Consider the following 16,932-nt stretch of genomic DNA (forward strand, 5'->3'; position numbering starts at 1 on the left):
CCCCGACTTCCATACGCCCGCCGATGCGAACCACCGACCCGCCGCCATCGGGGATTCCCTGCCTGTGTCCCCCCAGCGTCCTCATGTGTCCCCGCTGGCCTGGCCTGCCCCCCGCTTATGTCTTTGGCCCCCCCCGCATTCTCCGGGTCCCCGTGCAGTGTAGCGGCAGCAGCTTACCTCCTCCATCTTGCCCGCGGCGATTGAAGACATCCGGCTTCAGTGTGCGGCTTCCTCTAGTGCTGGCTTCTAATGACGCGTCATCAATGATGCGTCATTAGAAGCCAGCACTAGAGGAAGCCGCACACTGAGCCGGATGTCTTTAATCGCCGCGAGCAAGATGGAGGAGGTAAGCTGCTGCCGCTAAACTGCACGGGGACTCAGAGACAGAAGCAGGGGGGCCGGAGACATAAGCGGGGGGCAGGCCAGGCCAGCGGGGACACATGAGGACGCTGGGGGGGGGGACAAGAGGACACAGGAGGGCGACCACATGGGGGACCAGAGGACACAGGGGGACCACAGGGTACAGGGGGGGGGGAACAAGAGGACACAGGAGGGCGACCACATGGGGGACCAGAGGACACAGGGGGGACCACAGGGTACAGGGGGGGAACAAGAGGACACAGGAGGGCGACCACATGGGGGACCAGAGGACACAGGGGGACCACAGGGCACAGGGGGGGACAAGAAGACACAGGAGGGCGACCACATGGGGGACCAAAGGACACAGGGGGGACCACAGGGTACAAGGGGGGGGGGCAAGAGGACACAGGAGAGCGACCACATGGGGGACCAGAGAACACGGGGGGGGGACCACAGGGCACAGGGGGGGGACAAGAGGACACAAGAGGGTGACCACAGGGGGGACCACAGGGTACAGGGGGGACCAGAGGACACAGGAGGGTGACCACAGGGGGGACCAGAGGACACAGGGGGGACCACAGGGTACAGGGGGGACAAGAGGACACAGGGGGGAACCACAAGGCACAGGGGGGACCAGAGGACACAGGAGGGCAACCACAGGGCACAAGGGGAGACCAGAGGGCACAGGGTGAGACCACAGGGCACAGGGGGGAGACCAGAGGACACAGGGAGGAGACCAGAGGACACAGGGAGGAGACCAGAGGACATGGGGGAAACCACAGGACACTTTAGGTAGACAGGGTGAGATAAGAGGGCACATGAGGTACACAGGAGGACAGCATTTGAGGGAGGGCATGTACAAGACACTCCTGAAATATGGACGTACCAGGTTTAGTTTATTTCCCCCCCCTGTTTTTTGCCCTCTAAACCTGGGTGCGTCTTATATTCTGGAGCGTCTTATACGGCGCAAAATACGGTATTACTTTGTTTTGACTTTTGTGACATAACTTTTAGGTTTGCTGTCCCCTTTCTTTCTGTTTTGTGTTGCAGTCTGGATTTTTTTTGTTGTTATTCAGCCAATGAGTTTTAAGCAAACTGGAAATGAAAATAAACTAATAATACAAACAATTTTATCTATCCTCCTACTCCTAAAAATTACTTATTTTTTAGAATATCACTTTTATTTTCTGTTTAAAATCTATCAAAGTAGGTTTAATGTTGATTGCCTCAGCTAAATGGCACAATGTCTCACGCAGTCTGACACAGATCAGAGCCACATTCTATGAACGATTGACCTTACTTATCCATCCCATAAGCTGTTCTGTGCTAAGTACTATTCTTTGGCTGTAATTAGTTATCAGTGATGGTAACACCATAGTCCAACTAGGTCTTGATATAAACTTTCAGTTGTATACCTCAATGTTTAATCCATTCAGGGAGGAAAACAAATATGAACAGTCTGGTTATATGTAGGAATGGCACTGTACATGTCACATCAGTTCAGAAACCCTTTAAAGGAGCTGAAATTAAAGACTGTTCTTTTACTTACGTGGGGCTTCTAGACCCCATAAACTTGTATGTCCCTCACTGTCCTCCTGGTCCAACTCCTTACTCACCTGTTAAGCCCGCTACAGCAGCCAAGGCACCCAAGTTGAGCAGTGCATGTCCTTGATCGGGCTCCTGTGGCCTGGAGCATTCTGCGCATGCACTGCTATGAGGCTGGATGTAGTGCACATGTGCAGAGCGCTCCCAGCCATGGGAGTATAATCAAGTTCCATGTGTGCACATAGTGTTTTTTTCTATTATTTAGTGGGCATTATACTGCATATTGAACCAGTTGCAGCTCCTGATGTACAGAGATTTACAGAAACTGCAGCTGCACATCATGGTCACATTGTTGTCCCTGGAAGATGAAAGGACTTTCTGGTGGTCAGTTTCTGTAATTAACATCACTCCCTTATTGCCAGCTATATCCAATCATTGTAGAAGTTAAAATACATCTATACATATAGTGCAAAAACTTGTCCCACCAGAAGGATGAGGACCCTAAGGACTAGGCATTAACAGAGAGCTTTAATTAATGAATATTAAAACGGTGGTGGATCCGAATATACATATATAAAAACAGTAGTTGGTACATAAAACTGTTAAATAACGCCAAATAAATTACATGGAAGGGATGAATCCCTAGTCAGTGAAATTCAAACCAAATCATGTCAATCGAGCAGGCTAGTTGATCCAGGTGTAAAGGATCAGACCTGGTTTCCTACATTGTCTTGCCTAACTTAATAGGTCAACACACCTGATGTTAGCTAAGACTACATACAAAGTGCAAGTGCTAGACATAGAGGGTATAACCCTATCACCAACATGTTTCACCTAAATTAGGCTTCCTCATGGTGTATAATACAATGGAGTGACAAACAAGCAAAACCCACCACCCACAAAATAATATATACTGTACAAGTTAATTTAGTCTTATATCAAAGTGACATAACAGCAACAGCTCAAATCAGAGCAGAAGGTGAGCAATGCTGATTTGGGCCATTGGCACGAATGGTAAAAATAAAAATGTATATTAAAGTAAAATAAATCTTGAACTATTGGTGGTAAATTCTTTGAGAAGGAGGGCTGCATCTCAAAAAAGTTCTGCTTTTTTGCCATAAGAATAGCATTATATACCTGTATTTCTTCTGAATGTTTTTGTACTGCTCTGCCATTTTTTCTGTACCATTTAGGTAATATCGATTATTTCTTGCACTACTCATACTGAAAACTATTTCCAAGGATACCTATCTGGGCCTCACACTATACTAGTACCCAATATAGTATAACATAAGCTGGGTAATCAGTATGTGCCTATGGTGTCATATATGACAAAAAATTATATTTTATGCCATTATTTAGCCTTATGGCATATATAGTGGTTAATATATGTATTTTTGGTATAAGTCTACATTTAAGTCTGGATATCTCCCTGGCATCTGGTATATATTTTGATGTATCAGATATATTTATATATACAGAATCTTTGTTTGGCATCTTCATGAATGTGTGAGTGTGCCAAATTAATTTACTGTGACAACAATTGGTTGTACAGTATCTTGGAACCAGGAGGCACCTGTATGCATATGCTAGTAATTTTATTGTTCCTCGGGGCACCAGTTTTAGACATCTGAAATAAACCCTCTTTACGTATAAGTACCTTGCTCTTTAAAGATACACTCCAGACACAATTTCTTAACAGGCCAGTGTGCACTCGGTGGGAGATTTTTTTTCTATATGCATATAAGCTCCTTCAATAGTTAATGTCAAATGAACCACTTTTATATAGATCTGGCCTGGAGACTTTTAGAAATCAGTTCCTGCATGACAGACGTGGATAGGTAGAGACTGCTATTGTTATATAACATTTACTATATGCCTCAGTCTTAACAGCAGCCTGACACTACTCCTGCAACTGAACTGCATTGGGTCACATGACCACATTTGCAAAATAGGATTGTGACCTGTAGAAGCTTTAACACATGTAAAAAGTAACATCTGAGCATTCAGTTTATTACCAAATACCAGATACAATGTTGCCGTCTTAAAAAAAATAAAAATTATATCATAGAGTATGTAAGCACATCCATACGTGCAAAACTGGGGCCCAGAATCAGAGGCGGGATAAGGTCCTTCAGCACCCTGAGACAGCAAAGTGCGCCCCTCCATCCCTCCCACCCCAGCCTTCACACACTGATTGCTATTAGAGTAATAGGTTCCCCTAGGGCCCCCAACCTCCCCAACACCTTAATCTCTAGTTATCTGTCTTGCAGTCACTGTCATGTATCCCCTTTTTTATTTCTTTCTGCTTCAAACACAATTGGGAATGACAGCTGAATGAATTGTGCACCCCCTCCTCCTACACTGCGCCCTGAGGCTGGAGCCTCTCCAGCCTCTGCCTCGGCCCGTCCCTGCCCAGGATGCACCATGTCAAAACACTGGGCAGAAGGATAAAAATATTTCCAGGGTATAAAGAGGTGTAATCACTTTCCTTTTTAAAGAGGCAGACTTGTACTTGTGTAGTAGAAACATTTTAGTTCTTTTTACTCGCTATAAAAATGTAGCAGTTGTGGTTCTCTATTGCTCAACTGGGAACCCCGAAAGCTATCAGATGGAATATTTAGATCTGTACCTGGTATTGGTCATTTTTTTCAGAAACCCATTTGGGCATATACATTATTTTAATTATTGTGTTAGGAATGTACTGTTACTTATTTTTTTGGTGCAGTGGAACCGAGTTTTAAGTACACATCCTTTATAAAAGGTCCATATAGTACATTATTTTTTAATCTGAAAACTCCCACTTAAAGTTATGTCAGAATCAGTGAATCTGTAATCTTAGCAAACTACTATGCAAAGGCAGGAAGGCACCAGTCATGCTGTTCTTGCCATAATTATCAGTACATCGAAGAGCTGAAACATCAATCAAAAGGTTCTCCGCCTGAGTGCTATTTCACTGAACAGATTCTACAGAGAATTTTAAGAACACTTGAAAATCGCTGCCACCATTGCCAAGTAGTTTAGTCACAAATGAGTGCTAATTACTGTTCTAGCAAAAACAGCTTAATATACTGCTTACACTAATGCTAAATAGTTGGGTAACCTGTGGCATACCAGCTGGGGTAGCAGTACTATTCATGGCCAAAGGTAGCACAGCTCTGTATCACACTGTAGAATGGTTGTTCATTACATTTTTATTACAACTGGGAGATGACAGAAATCTAGAGATAAACAAATATGCAAATAACAAGTTGCTTGCTAATTGATTTAATGAATAAAGCTGGCAGTTTTCACAAAAAGCAAGAAGGTAGCCAAAATGGTATCGGTAAACCCTTTTGTGGCTTTCTACAATATCCCCAGTGGCCATCACTTGTACGTTTGCCCCTGTTCATGTTAATTTTCACTATAGAAAAAGCTGCAAACAAAAGTTGTGGTTTTGCATTGTATTGCTAGAGCCCACTACATGCTTCATATGGGCTTTAGAACAAGTAGATATTTGATATCTCACAGATATTGATCTTTTACCCGAACAGAAGACATTTAAAGGAATGTTCATCTGACTATGGCCACTGCTACTTAGCTCTTTTTTGCTTGATTCAATCCAAAGCTCTAGGAAATGTCACCTGCCCTTTAGAGATGGCTGTAACCTCCGATTTTAGGTTTGCAAACCTCGAAAGCGAACTTCCGCAAAAGTTCACGTTTGCGTGAGCCATGGGAACCGCAACAGACTTCAATGGGCAAGTGAACTTTCAAAACTGCAAACACTGTTTCTGGCCACAAAAGTGATGGAAAAGATGTTTCAAGGGGTCTAACACCTGAAGGGGGGCATGGCAGAGTGGGATACACGGCAAAAGTCCTGTGGAAAATTACGGATTTAACGCAGAGCAGGGTTTTAAGGGCAGAAATCCCATTGCATTGCTAAATTGGAGTAATAAAGTGCTTTAAAACATCATGGGCCTGATTCATAAAGCGGTGCTAACAGTTAGCACACTGGTGAAAAGCCCTTTATCACGCCTAAACTCAATTTAGGCATGATAAGTTTAGGTGTGATAAGTTTAGGTGTGATAAGTTTAGGTGTGATAAGTTTAGGCATGATAAGTTTAGGCGTGATAAGTTTTAGCACCAACTGGGTTAGCACCGCAGTGCACAGCTGATCAAAAGTTTTGCGCTTGCAAAGTCTGGTGCACTTCGCATAGAGTTTAATGTCGCTGCTTTGCGTGCAGAACTTTGCGTGCGATCTAAACTTATCTAAACTTAGCATGCCTAAACTTATCACACCTAAACTTATCACACCTAAACTTATCACACCTAAACTGGCTTTTCACCAGCATGGTGCAATGGTTATCACGCCTAAAGTCTTTTAGGCGTGCTAACTGGGTTAGCACCGCTTTGTGAATCGAGCCCCTTGCGTGTGTATTCCTCAATCAGGTAGTGTAATTAGTGTACTGCTTCACACTGACAAACTAAACTGACTGTGTTACGCTCCGCAAACAGCTGTTTGTGTAGTGATGGCCATGCTGGACTGGTGCGGACAATGGCGAGAGTGCAGGCGATGGCAGTTTTCAAACCCATATGGTTGGGCTGAGGTAGCTCAATGATATAACAACAGTGACCAGCTGATCGAATTTGGTCTGTCCACAGTGAAGCAACAACCTTTTTTATTTTGGGTGTTCCCCACAACACACTCATATAGCCGGTCATTGCTTCATTGTGATACGCAAGCCCCTTCACCGCGGAAAGATAACGATTACAAAGGGAAATGACACATGTACATGCCTTTTGTTTTGTTGTTGCAGCTGCAATGCAGCCAGAAAAATTAGGCAGGCATGTACACGCACCAGAAAAATTATTATTGTTTTTGTTAGTGCAGTGGCCTTAAAAAGTCAGTAATCCACCTGGAGTCCTGGACCCTGTTGGTGGCGGTGGAGAAGGCAATCAAGCGGCCTGCAAGAAGAGATGCTGTGTGGGGAGTGGACCGACTTAGTCTTGGGGCAGGCAGTCACACGGCGTGCAGGCAGAGATGCTGTGGGTGGGGACTGACTTAGTCTTCGGGTAGGCCTGACTGTGCTTTGCAGACCAGGCATCCGTGGTCAGATGGACCCTTGACCCAACGCTGTGTGCCAGAGATGACACCATTTGCCTTTCCACATCACGGTACAGTTTGGGTATCGCATTTTTTGAGAAATAATTTCGGCCTGTTATCTTCCACTGCGGTGTGTGGCTTTGCTTTTGTGTGCTGCTTTTCCTCAGGTGGTCATCCTATTGCAGTTTGTGCTTTTTTATCATGTGCCTTCATAAGGCAGTTGTCCCTACATGGGTCTTGGTCTTTCCACGTCTCAATTTTCGGTGGCAGAGAGTACATTTCCACACCACTGAGCCCTGGGATGATGGCACTTTAGTGGCTGCCAACTGAGTGTTAAGTGGGGTGCCAGAATCAGAGCAGGAGGAGGAAGAAGTGTCACGGTTCCATGCGGAAGCTGAGGAAGATGAGGTGTTCTGTGTTAAATAGTCAACTACGCCCTGACAATCTTGGGAGTTGATGGCACGTGCCTTCTGAACACTGTACTTTGGTCCAGGGCTGCACCGTTGGTACAGATTGTCTTTACCCTTCACATATAGCTTTCTCATCTGAAGGTTAAAACTTCCATTCATCTGAAGACTAATCCAATGATACATTACTTTAGGACTGTAGGTAGAGCAATGCTTTATTTTTGTCACACTACTTTTGCCATTATATGATGGTGATTTTCAGCATCAGCATGGCCTCAAGTAAGATCTCAAAGTCTTGTGCTTGTTTTGAACACAGCAGCTATTCTCAAAAAATCAGGAAGAAAAAAATTAGGGAGTCGGTCTTGATGCATATGTTCCTAATTGGTACAGCTAGTTTTACACAAGTGTGTTTTGCATTTCTTCTAGGAAACTGTTTTGTAATTAAAAAAACTGAATAATCCTTTTGTTCCTTTTCTTTCCTGAAGGTGTTCTGACTACAGAAAACTATACTTACTTACCCCTTATTGACCAATAATTCTAGCCTATTGGAGGACAAATACTGACACATTGTTATACAGCTAAGGAGTAATATTCCTACAGCAGTCCATATTTCACTAATTATACACAGAACTTGGGGAAATAACCTACACATTTTCCTGGTAATGTAGGAATGATACAAGCAACTTTGCACTGATTTGGCATAAAACCTCCCTTGTCCTTATACAAGCTGTAGTTACATATGGTCTATGGAAAGAGGAGTGTCTTTTGTATTACTAAAAAAAAAGAAATACTGTATATTTACACTTAGGGTGCTATACAGTATATACAGTAGGGACAATGTTTGCATTTTCTCTCTAATTTTGCCTACTTTTTCTTCAGCCTATAAAAGACTGGCATGGAAAGTTGGAATACATTTAAAGTGTCATTTTCATTTATAAAATATGGCTAAACTAAGCTGAGAAACTGCTCAGAGCAGATCTATAAATAGTCAAGCATTCACAACTGATGCAGTCCATGAAACATAGTGACTTGTCTATTCCAATCTTGTCTAAAACGGGCCCCTTAGTGTTGAACATTCGTCAGCAGAAAAGCTTTTATTCTGTGCCTGTCACATTCCACTTTGAATAAAGTAGCAAGTCATAGCTCAGCGCTGCGTAACATGCTAGCGCTTTATAAATATAATAAATAAATAAATAATTAATAACTTTAGTGTAAGTTTAAGTTTAGTTAAAAGAGAACCCAAAGTGATCCTTAAGCCCCCCAAAAAATGAGTTTTACTCACCTGGGGCTTCCAATAGCCCCCTGCAGCTGTCCAGTGCCCTCGCCGTGTCCCTCCGATCCTCCTGTCCCCGCCGGCGGCCACTTCCGGTTTCGTCATCAGCCGCCGACAGGCTGGGAACGCGAGTGATTCTTTGCGTTCCCAGCCACAATAGCTCCCTCGATGCTGCTATAGCAGCATAGAGGGCTGCTATAGCAGCATAGAGGGCGCTAGAATCACTTGCATTCCCAGCCTGTCGGCGGCTGACGGCGAAACCGGAAGTGGCCGCCGGCGGGGACAGGAGGATCGGAGGGACACAGCGAGGGCACCGGGCAGCTGCAGGGGGCTATTGGAAGCCCCAGGTGAGTAAAACTCATTGGGGGGGGGGGGGTTTAAGGGTCACTTTAAAGGGACACTATAGATTAACATGTTTTTGTTTTTCAATTGAGATAGGAAATGTTTGGGAAGTGCTGCTAAGTACTGGTGTATACATTTCACTGCTTATATATTTGATTACTGTTATCTAATTCCTTTCACAATTTTCTTCCGGCTGTCTGCGGAAATTCTGATGGCAGTCTCAGCCATGAGGGGAGGGGGGCAATTCCCTCACAGTGTATCTGCTAGCTCTGTGTGCAGAGAGCTCAGTCAGAGACAGGCAGAGCTTTATCTCACAGAGAGCAGAGGAAATGTATCTTATGTGCAACATAAACATTTGTAATACTGTAGTGTGTGAAACCTGATACCTTTTTTCAAATAATCTGATTCAATATTACACTGTTCTTAGCATGTCAGACTGCAGAGATTCATACCTCTGCAAATGAGACATTCCAAATGTAGCTAAAATCTACACACAATGAGTTAAAGCTTTTGCCTCTGATATTTAACATGAATAGTAGGAAAATGTTAACACAGCTACATAGACATTATTTGTACGTTGTAATTTTAGAACACTTGGGCATTGATAGTATTCTTTTAGAGGGCCTGTTTATAATAATCAATAGGAGTGTTCACCATCCAAAATAAAAACACAATTAAACTGTGCAGTTCCACTGAGTGCAAGCCCTGTCTACAAAGGAGCTAGGTAATTTATTTTTTTTCCCCATGAGCATGGTGGCATAGTGGGCAGCACGGTGGCATAGTGGGCATCACGGGGGCATAGTGGGCAGCACGGGGGCATAGTGGTTAGCGCTCTTGCTTTGCAACACTGGGTCCCCGGTTCTATTTTCAGCCAGGTCAACGTCTGCAATGAGTTTGTATGTTCTCCCCGCCCCCGGCTCTGCATGGGTTTCCTCCGGGCAATCCTGTTTCCTCCCACATCCCAAAAACATACAGATAAGTTAATTGGCTTCCCCCTAAACTATGATACATGCACTACACGATACATACATAGACATATGACTATGGTAGGGACTAGACTTTGAGCCCCTCTGAGGGACAGTTTTAGCAACTAGACAATATACTCTGTGCAGTGCTGCGTAATATGTCAGCGCTATATAAATACTTAAATAATAATAAGTGTATCATTTTACTGATGCCCTATATAAATGGCAAATCTCTCATCTTTTAAATTATGCTGTGAGTTGCTATGGGGAAAAAGAACTGAAAAGGATGTAGACTCATGTAGAGTTGTAGGCATGTTAAAAAATCCTTTTTTTTAAATTATCTTTAAGAGAATTTATTTATTTTAAAGAAGAAAAAAAATACTAGTATTCCAGAAGTGTAACTACTATGGTTAAGTTGACAAATACCACCACCTAGGGATGGTTCTGTGAAAGTACATGGAATGGTGTTAATTACAAATAGTGTTATCTTAACACATGTACTATGTCTTGGAGGGTTTATGTGCAATAGCTTGGTAGAATTTTTTAGTTGTTTTTTTTCTACAGAATAAAAACATGACTATTATTGTTTTCCCTGCATAACAATGCATATACACATTTGATAAATATGTACTCTAACTGTTTTACCTAGATTCACAATATCATCATGATCTAGAACATACAGGAACGAAGTCTGAAGAAGCTGAAAGCATACTCTTTTTCTTTTTTTTCTTTTTAAATTTAGCCAATAAATGGTATTTTTCCTGATTCAAAACCTCTTGCTTTATACGATCTAAAGTGTGATTTTTGGGAGTATATAGAAAGAAGCCAAATAGGGGATGTATGAAGTCCTTTTTAAAACATTTTGTTTTTTAATTAGGAAAATATGATATATTATACATTAATATTCTATATTAGTTTTCAACTACATCTGTTGAGATTTGTCTAACCAAGTAGTCCATTGATTCATGAAGCTGACAAAGAGTAGGGATAATAAATAAAAGTATCCCTCAAGTTATATCTGCTATGGCAATTTATTTTCATATGCATTTTCCTTTGCTCATAATTCACTTCCAAAAAACAGGAATATGATTTTTCTGCCCCTTTAAAATTACTGTGTCTTACCCTCACTTCACATGACCTGACATAAGGGGCTTTATACTTTTTGGTGTGCTAACAAAAATGAAGAGAGTTTCCCAGGTAGTCTTTATTGTTCTTCAAAGTGACCCTGTTACCTTTCTCTGTAAAGTTATAAGTTAGAGGTATGACATGATACATCTACAGAGTTATGACATGGGGTTCATTCATCAAACAGTGGTAATATTACCATGCATGCACAGCGCATGGCAATACTACCATTACTTCCTTGCTGTAAGTACCGCAAGATACGCTAGTAGTGTGACCTGCAGTACTCCACTACTAGAGTAACGCACCGGTACTTACACGAGGAAGTAATGGTAATATTGCCAGTTTGCTGTGTGTGCCAGGTAATATTACCACTGTTGATGAATCAACCCTATAATGTAAATTTGAGAAAGGTCTTCTGGTTCCATAAAACTCTGTACTTTGGACTATGACCTTGGACCTGAGATTAACAGGATATCCAAGTAGAGCCAGGGTTATTATCTTCACAAGCACTTATTTAGTGGGCAGCTCACTATGACCCTTTTCGTGAGTATAATATTTGAATTAACAAATAACTATTATAGGGGTTTATGCGCAAAGCTGCGGTAATACTGCTGTGCACAGACATCGCATGGCAATGTTACCGTTACTATCGGTTACCGTTACTATCAGCAGGTTACTTCAGGTTACTCTATTAGTGTGACCTGCAGCATTCAAGTACCGTGAGTATTGCTACGGTAACACGTTACTCAAGTACTCCAGGCCACGTTAATAGCATAACTTGCAATGACTTGCTGCTGGTACTGTACATAGTCATGTTGCCGTGCCCATTGTTCCGTAATATTATACATAGCGCCTCCCTGGCATACTTACTTTTATTTCTGAGGGTTTTTTTCTACATCCTTATATCAATAATTCAGGGTTTTGTCTTTCTAATGATCTTTCTCACTAATTTGCTGGCATTAGATTTCTGACTAAAGACAGAATCTGCACACAATTCAAACATTTTGCTGATAATAACTTTTGAAGGACAACAAAAGTGAATGTGTATAATTAATATGCAAATGCTTTTCCAATTTAATTCCCATTACAATGACAATTGAATTCTCCTTTATTTTCAGTATTACACCATAGAATTATTTCATCTATACTTCACAGCTGTAAAGCAAGGACATTTTCTGTTTACAAAATGCACTTGTCTAACCAGCAGCAAATATCCCTATTAAATGTCATCTTTTCTTGGTATAAACTAACGAAAACTTTTAAGTGTACTTTTTCAGACATGGAATTTAAAGGGATGTGTACTTATCTATTTTATTAACTAGAGATCGCACTCAGCATTTTCCTTGATGAGTGAAGATGCAGCAAGTAACACCACGGAACCTAAAGCAAGTACACCCGAGATACGATCTCAGTCACAAAGAAGTCATAAGAGACGGCTAGAAGAACATAGACCCTCTGCATTACCAAGCTGGAAGAGTGTGGACAGTTTGTATGACTCAAGTAACCAACTTTTATTTATATTATAATACACACAACAAGCTGTTCTGATTTGTAAGATAAAATAACAAATCAATTTATTTTAGATATTATAGATGGTAGTGTTTCACACAGAACTGATCATTTTCCACTTCCAATTAAGTTTTTCTCCAGTACGTAAAGATTGGTAACGGGGACTTTTAAAGCCACTTTAGCAGTGTTTAACTAGAGACTTAAAATTAGCATGTTTTCTTTTAGTTATTTTTAGTAATCATAAAATAACCAGTGGCAAAGCCCACCCATTTATTAACAGGCACTAGGGAAGTGCCGCGCACCATCCAAATCCACATCCCCCGTACCAAGCACGCCCGCAACACCCCACTGCGTGCACAAGGCAGGGACCTACCACACACCCATCTGCAACCACTGCCCGAAACCCACCCACAGCCTTGCGCCGCGCATTTCCACCCGGTACCTGAACCACAGAAACAGGAGGACGCAGGACAGGCAGATTACGACATAGGATAATAAGTTTGACTTTATTAGGAAATAAGTAGAGTGGCTTAACAAGTGAGCTGTGGTCCGATGTTGGTGATGGAGCAGATATGCCAACATTAAACAATAAAAGTTTATTAGGGTTATACTTTTAATGAGTAATTGTACATAGTTTTCTTGCACGCTATCAAAACTTTGAGTTTCTTCTTCAGTCATGATACAGAACTGTAAAGAAATGTTTAGTGTGGTCACCAGCATTACTTCACCACTGTGCTTCCATGGTTAGCAACTGCACACAACCCAAATGATAAGGTTGCATGAACATTTAAAGTTGTATGAAACTCAGCATTCCCTCTTTATTCTAAAAGATTACTTACAACATTAAATCTACTACCACAAAAAAATGTAGCAGAACAGTATTCAAACAGATAAACATGGCACTTTGTTCTTCAGTGAAAAGCTCCTTAAACTTCTGGCCACATCCAAAGAGGTAATAATATTATCTTTTGTTTACATTCCTCTGTTCCTACAATTAGTATACAGCTAGCAGCATGTGCTGAAACAGAACTGTACTGAGCTGTGAAGCAGAGAGAGCTGAGAAATTATCACTAGATAGATATCAATATATAAATACAGCAGTTATGAATAAAATGCAATGGCAGCTTTCAGAGCAGATCAACTGTACTTTGGGAACTGAAATTTGTTAACAGGTAATATTACTTTTGCACAAAAGTAAATATGGTAACTGAATGAATAATGAAAAATAGGAAAACACATTTTTATTGAATGTTATGTCAGAGTTTTAGCCCATTGTGGTAACTGTTTATTACCACAGGAATACAGTAAAAAAAATGTTTATATGCCTATGGTTTAAATATACTCTTTAATATCTAAAACATGCTTTAAAACATTATCAAAAATCCAAAGAACAATAATAAAAAAAAGGGAGCTCATGAACAAGACTCGGGATACCGGAATCCTAAAAAGTGAAGTGCACCCAAAAACAGGTCTGTCAAATGGTGCTGCCTGCTCTCCACCTCACCTGTTTCGCTTCAGTGGTGTCCTCGTGGGTTTGATCCAGTTCTGTATCATGCCTGAAGAAGAAAGTTTCAAAAGCTTGCAGTACAACTATGTTAATCATTAAAATTTGCACAAATTAACTTTTTTAGGTTTGATATTGGTAGAATGGTGTAATACATTTAAAATCTAATATAAGTAATATTTAAAATGCAAGACATATTTATTAACCAATTATAATTTTATAATTCCTGACAACAGGATTATTTGACTTAGCAGGGGTTTAGCAAAAACATTGCAAAACACACTAAAATTGCATATCCTGTGTAACGTTTAAAAATCTTGAAAAACACTGATAAGAAAAACAATTGTATCTATCCTCCTTCTCCTAAAAATGAATATGTTTCATTGTCTCTGCTCAATGACACCTTCATTGAAGTATGCTAGAGGCTATAGCTCAAATCTATGAATTATTGATCCTTTTTATCTCTTTCCTGCTCAAGGAAGCCATTTAATGACAAGAAAGTGTTTAATGGCTGTAATTACTTATTAGTGAAGGTTATGTTATATTCTAACCCGGTCCCGACCCGGACAGAAACTGTCACTTGCATACTTGATGTTTAACTCTTTCAGGCAGAGAAAGAAAAAAATGAACACGGCCTAGTTATCTGTGTACTAGGCACCGTACATACACATGTCTATCTCATCATGTCACATGCCACCTCAGTTGTCCTTTAAGAATTCATGAAATACATTACATCACATAATAAAGAGAACTTCTACCCTGTAATGCATATGAAATATATTATTATCACTATACACGTATAAGATATGTACATTTTTCTTTTAATGTGTTTAACATATTTTCATTAACCTCCTGGGTATATATGAAGTGATACTACCAAGTTATATTTATATCCTACCAAATTATATCACATCCACAATCACAATGCTGCAAGTGGAACCACCCTATAGGGTGCCACTGTTGCAGCCCTTTGCTGATTGCCTGCAATTGGCAAGCAATGCAAAAGTGCTGCTATTGGGCTCCAGGCCTTAAAGAGACACTGAAGCGAAAAAAAAATATGATATAGTGAATTGGTTGTGTACTATGAATAATTACTAGAAGATTAGCAGCAAAGAAAATATTCTCATACTTTTATTTTCAGGTATATAGTGTTTTTTCTAACATTGCATCATTCTATAATATGTGCAGATTACACAACACTCAGCATTCAAAATGAGTCTCTCAGAGCAGTCTGTGAAGTAATGACCTCTCCTCTAGCAGAGAAAAAGTAAACAGTTCACTTACAGTTGAGATAATAAAAGTCAGATAACAGCCCTCTTCCCGACTAAGACTTATGCTGGGAATACACGTTTCGTTTTTGCCTTCGTTTTAGCCTTCGTTTCGATTGTGCCTTTTGTCCTTTTCGTTCCCGAAATAATCGAACGTACGGTTAATATCACCACCCACGGTTTCGGGTTTTTTTTCGATTCTGATGGTTTCGTTTTTCCAATGATCGAAGGCTGCAAAGAAACGAAACGAAAATCCCTTTTTACAGGGACGGACTAACATAAACGAACATATAATCGATCTGAACAGCCATCAAGCCTACCAATGGCTCGATTAGATGGATAAAGAGAGATAATATCAAACATGTTCGATCACTAGTCGTTCGTTTTTGGGGTCTATTAATCGAAACTATAATGAGATTATGACTATTTTCACATACGTTTTCAACACTTTATTCGTTTACTGAACGAATCGAAGGCTAAAACGAAGGCAAAAACGAAACGTGTATTCACAGCATAAGTCGGAGAGTTAATGGCTTGTTTGCATAGAGATAACAACTGGAGTTTCTTAACTCTTCCTGTACTGGAAACAATTAGACTGATGTATCTGATCTTAATGTTTTATTTCTTAGCTGTACTACACATACAAATCATAATATCATAATTTTTTTTTCGCTTCAGTGTCTCTTTAACCACTTTACCCCCGCCCGTACGGATTTCTCCGTCCCTTTTTCCATCCTTTAACCCCCAGGGACGGAGAAATCCATACTTTGCGCACTCCCGCCGCTGCCCGCGCTCCTGCTTGTAAACACGCCGCCCGCCGCTAGTAAACACGCCGCCGCCCGCTCGCCCAGAGATCAACGATCGGGAAAATCCATTCCCGTTCGTTGGTCTAAGCTCCGCAATGATCCGCTGCCGCTCGGCTGAGCAGCGCGATCATTGTGAGCAATAACAAAGTCCCAGCCTCTTTCTACTTCCTGCAAGCGTCCGGAAGGACGCTTGCAGGTCGCATGAAACAAAAAGTTACTGTTGCCATCTTGTGGCCAAATAGTAAAACTACACCCTAACCATTTTTTACACACAAATAAACTAGTTTTACACAAAAAATTAACTCCTTACCTCCCACACTCCCCAATAATTTTTTTTTGTAATAAAAAAAAAATAAAAAATTTACAATTTAAAAAAAATACATAAATAGTTACCTTAGGGACTGAACTTTTTAAATATTTATGTCAAGAGGGTATAACACTGTTACTTTATAAACTATGGGCTTGTAATTAGGGATGGACGCAAAACTGAAAAAAATGTACCTTTATTTCCAATTAAAATATTGGCGGCAAACATTGTGATAGGGACATAATTTAAACGGTTTTATAACCGGGATAAATAGGCATATACATTTAATGGGTTTTAATTACAGTAGCATGCATTATTTAAAAACTATAAAGGCCGAAAACTGAAAAATAATAATTTTTTCCCACATTTTTTCCTATTTTCCCATTAAAACACATTTAGAATAAAATTATTCTTGGCATAATGTCCCACCTAAAGAAA

The 16,932-nt window shown here is 40.7% G+C and overlaps 1 protein-coding gene across 3 annotated transcripts in view; it reads left to right on the forward strand.

Annotated features, from left to right (window-relative positions):
• MYRIP (myosin VIIA and Rab interacting protein) overlaps positions 1 to 16,932 on the forward strand; it is a 533,041-nt gene that overhangs the window by 426,143 nt on the left and 89,966 nt on the right. For all 3 annotated transcript variants that reach the window (XM_068236299.1, XM_068236301.1, XM_068236300.1), the window contains exon 9: positions 12,423 to 12,600. In XM_068236299.1, the coding sequence (XP_068092400.1) occupies positions 12,423 to 12,600 (178 nt within the window). The remainder of the gene's footprint in view (positions 1 to 12,422; positions 12,601 to 16,932) is intronic.

The sequence above is a fragment of the Hyperolius riggenbachi genome, chromosome 5 (genome assembly GCF_040937935.1).
Source record: "Hyperolius riggenbachi isolate aHypRig1 chromosome 5, aHypRig1.pri, whole genome shotgun sequence".
Classification (NCBI taxonomy): domain Eukaryota; kingdom Metazoa; phylum Chordata; class Amphibia; order Anura; family Hyperoliidae; genus Hyperolius; species Hyperolius riggenbachi.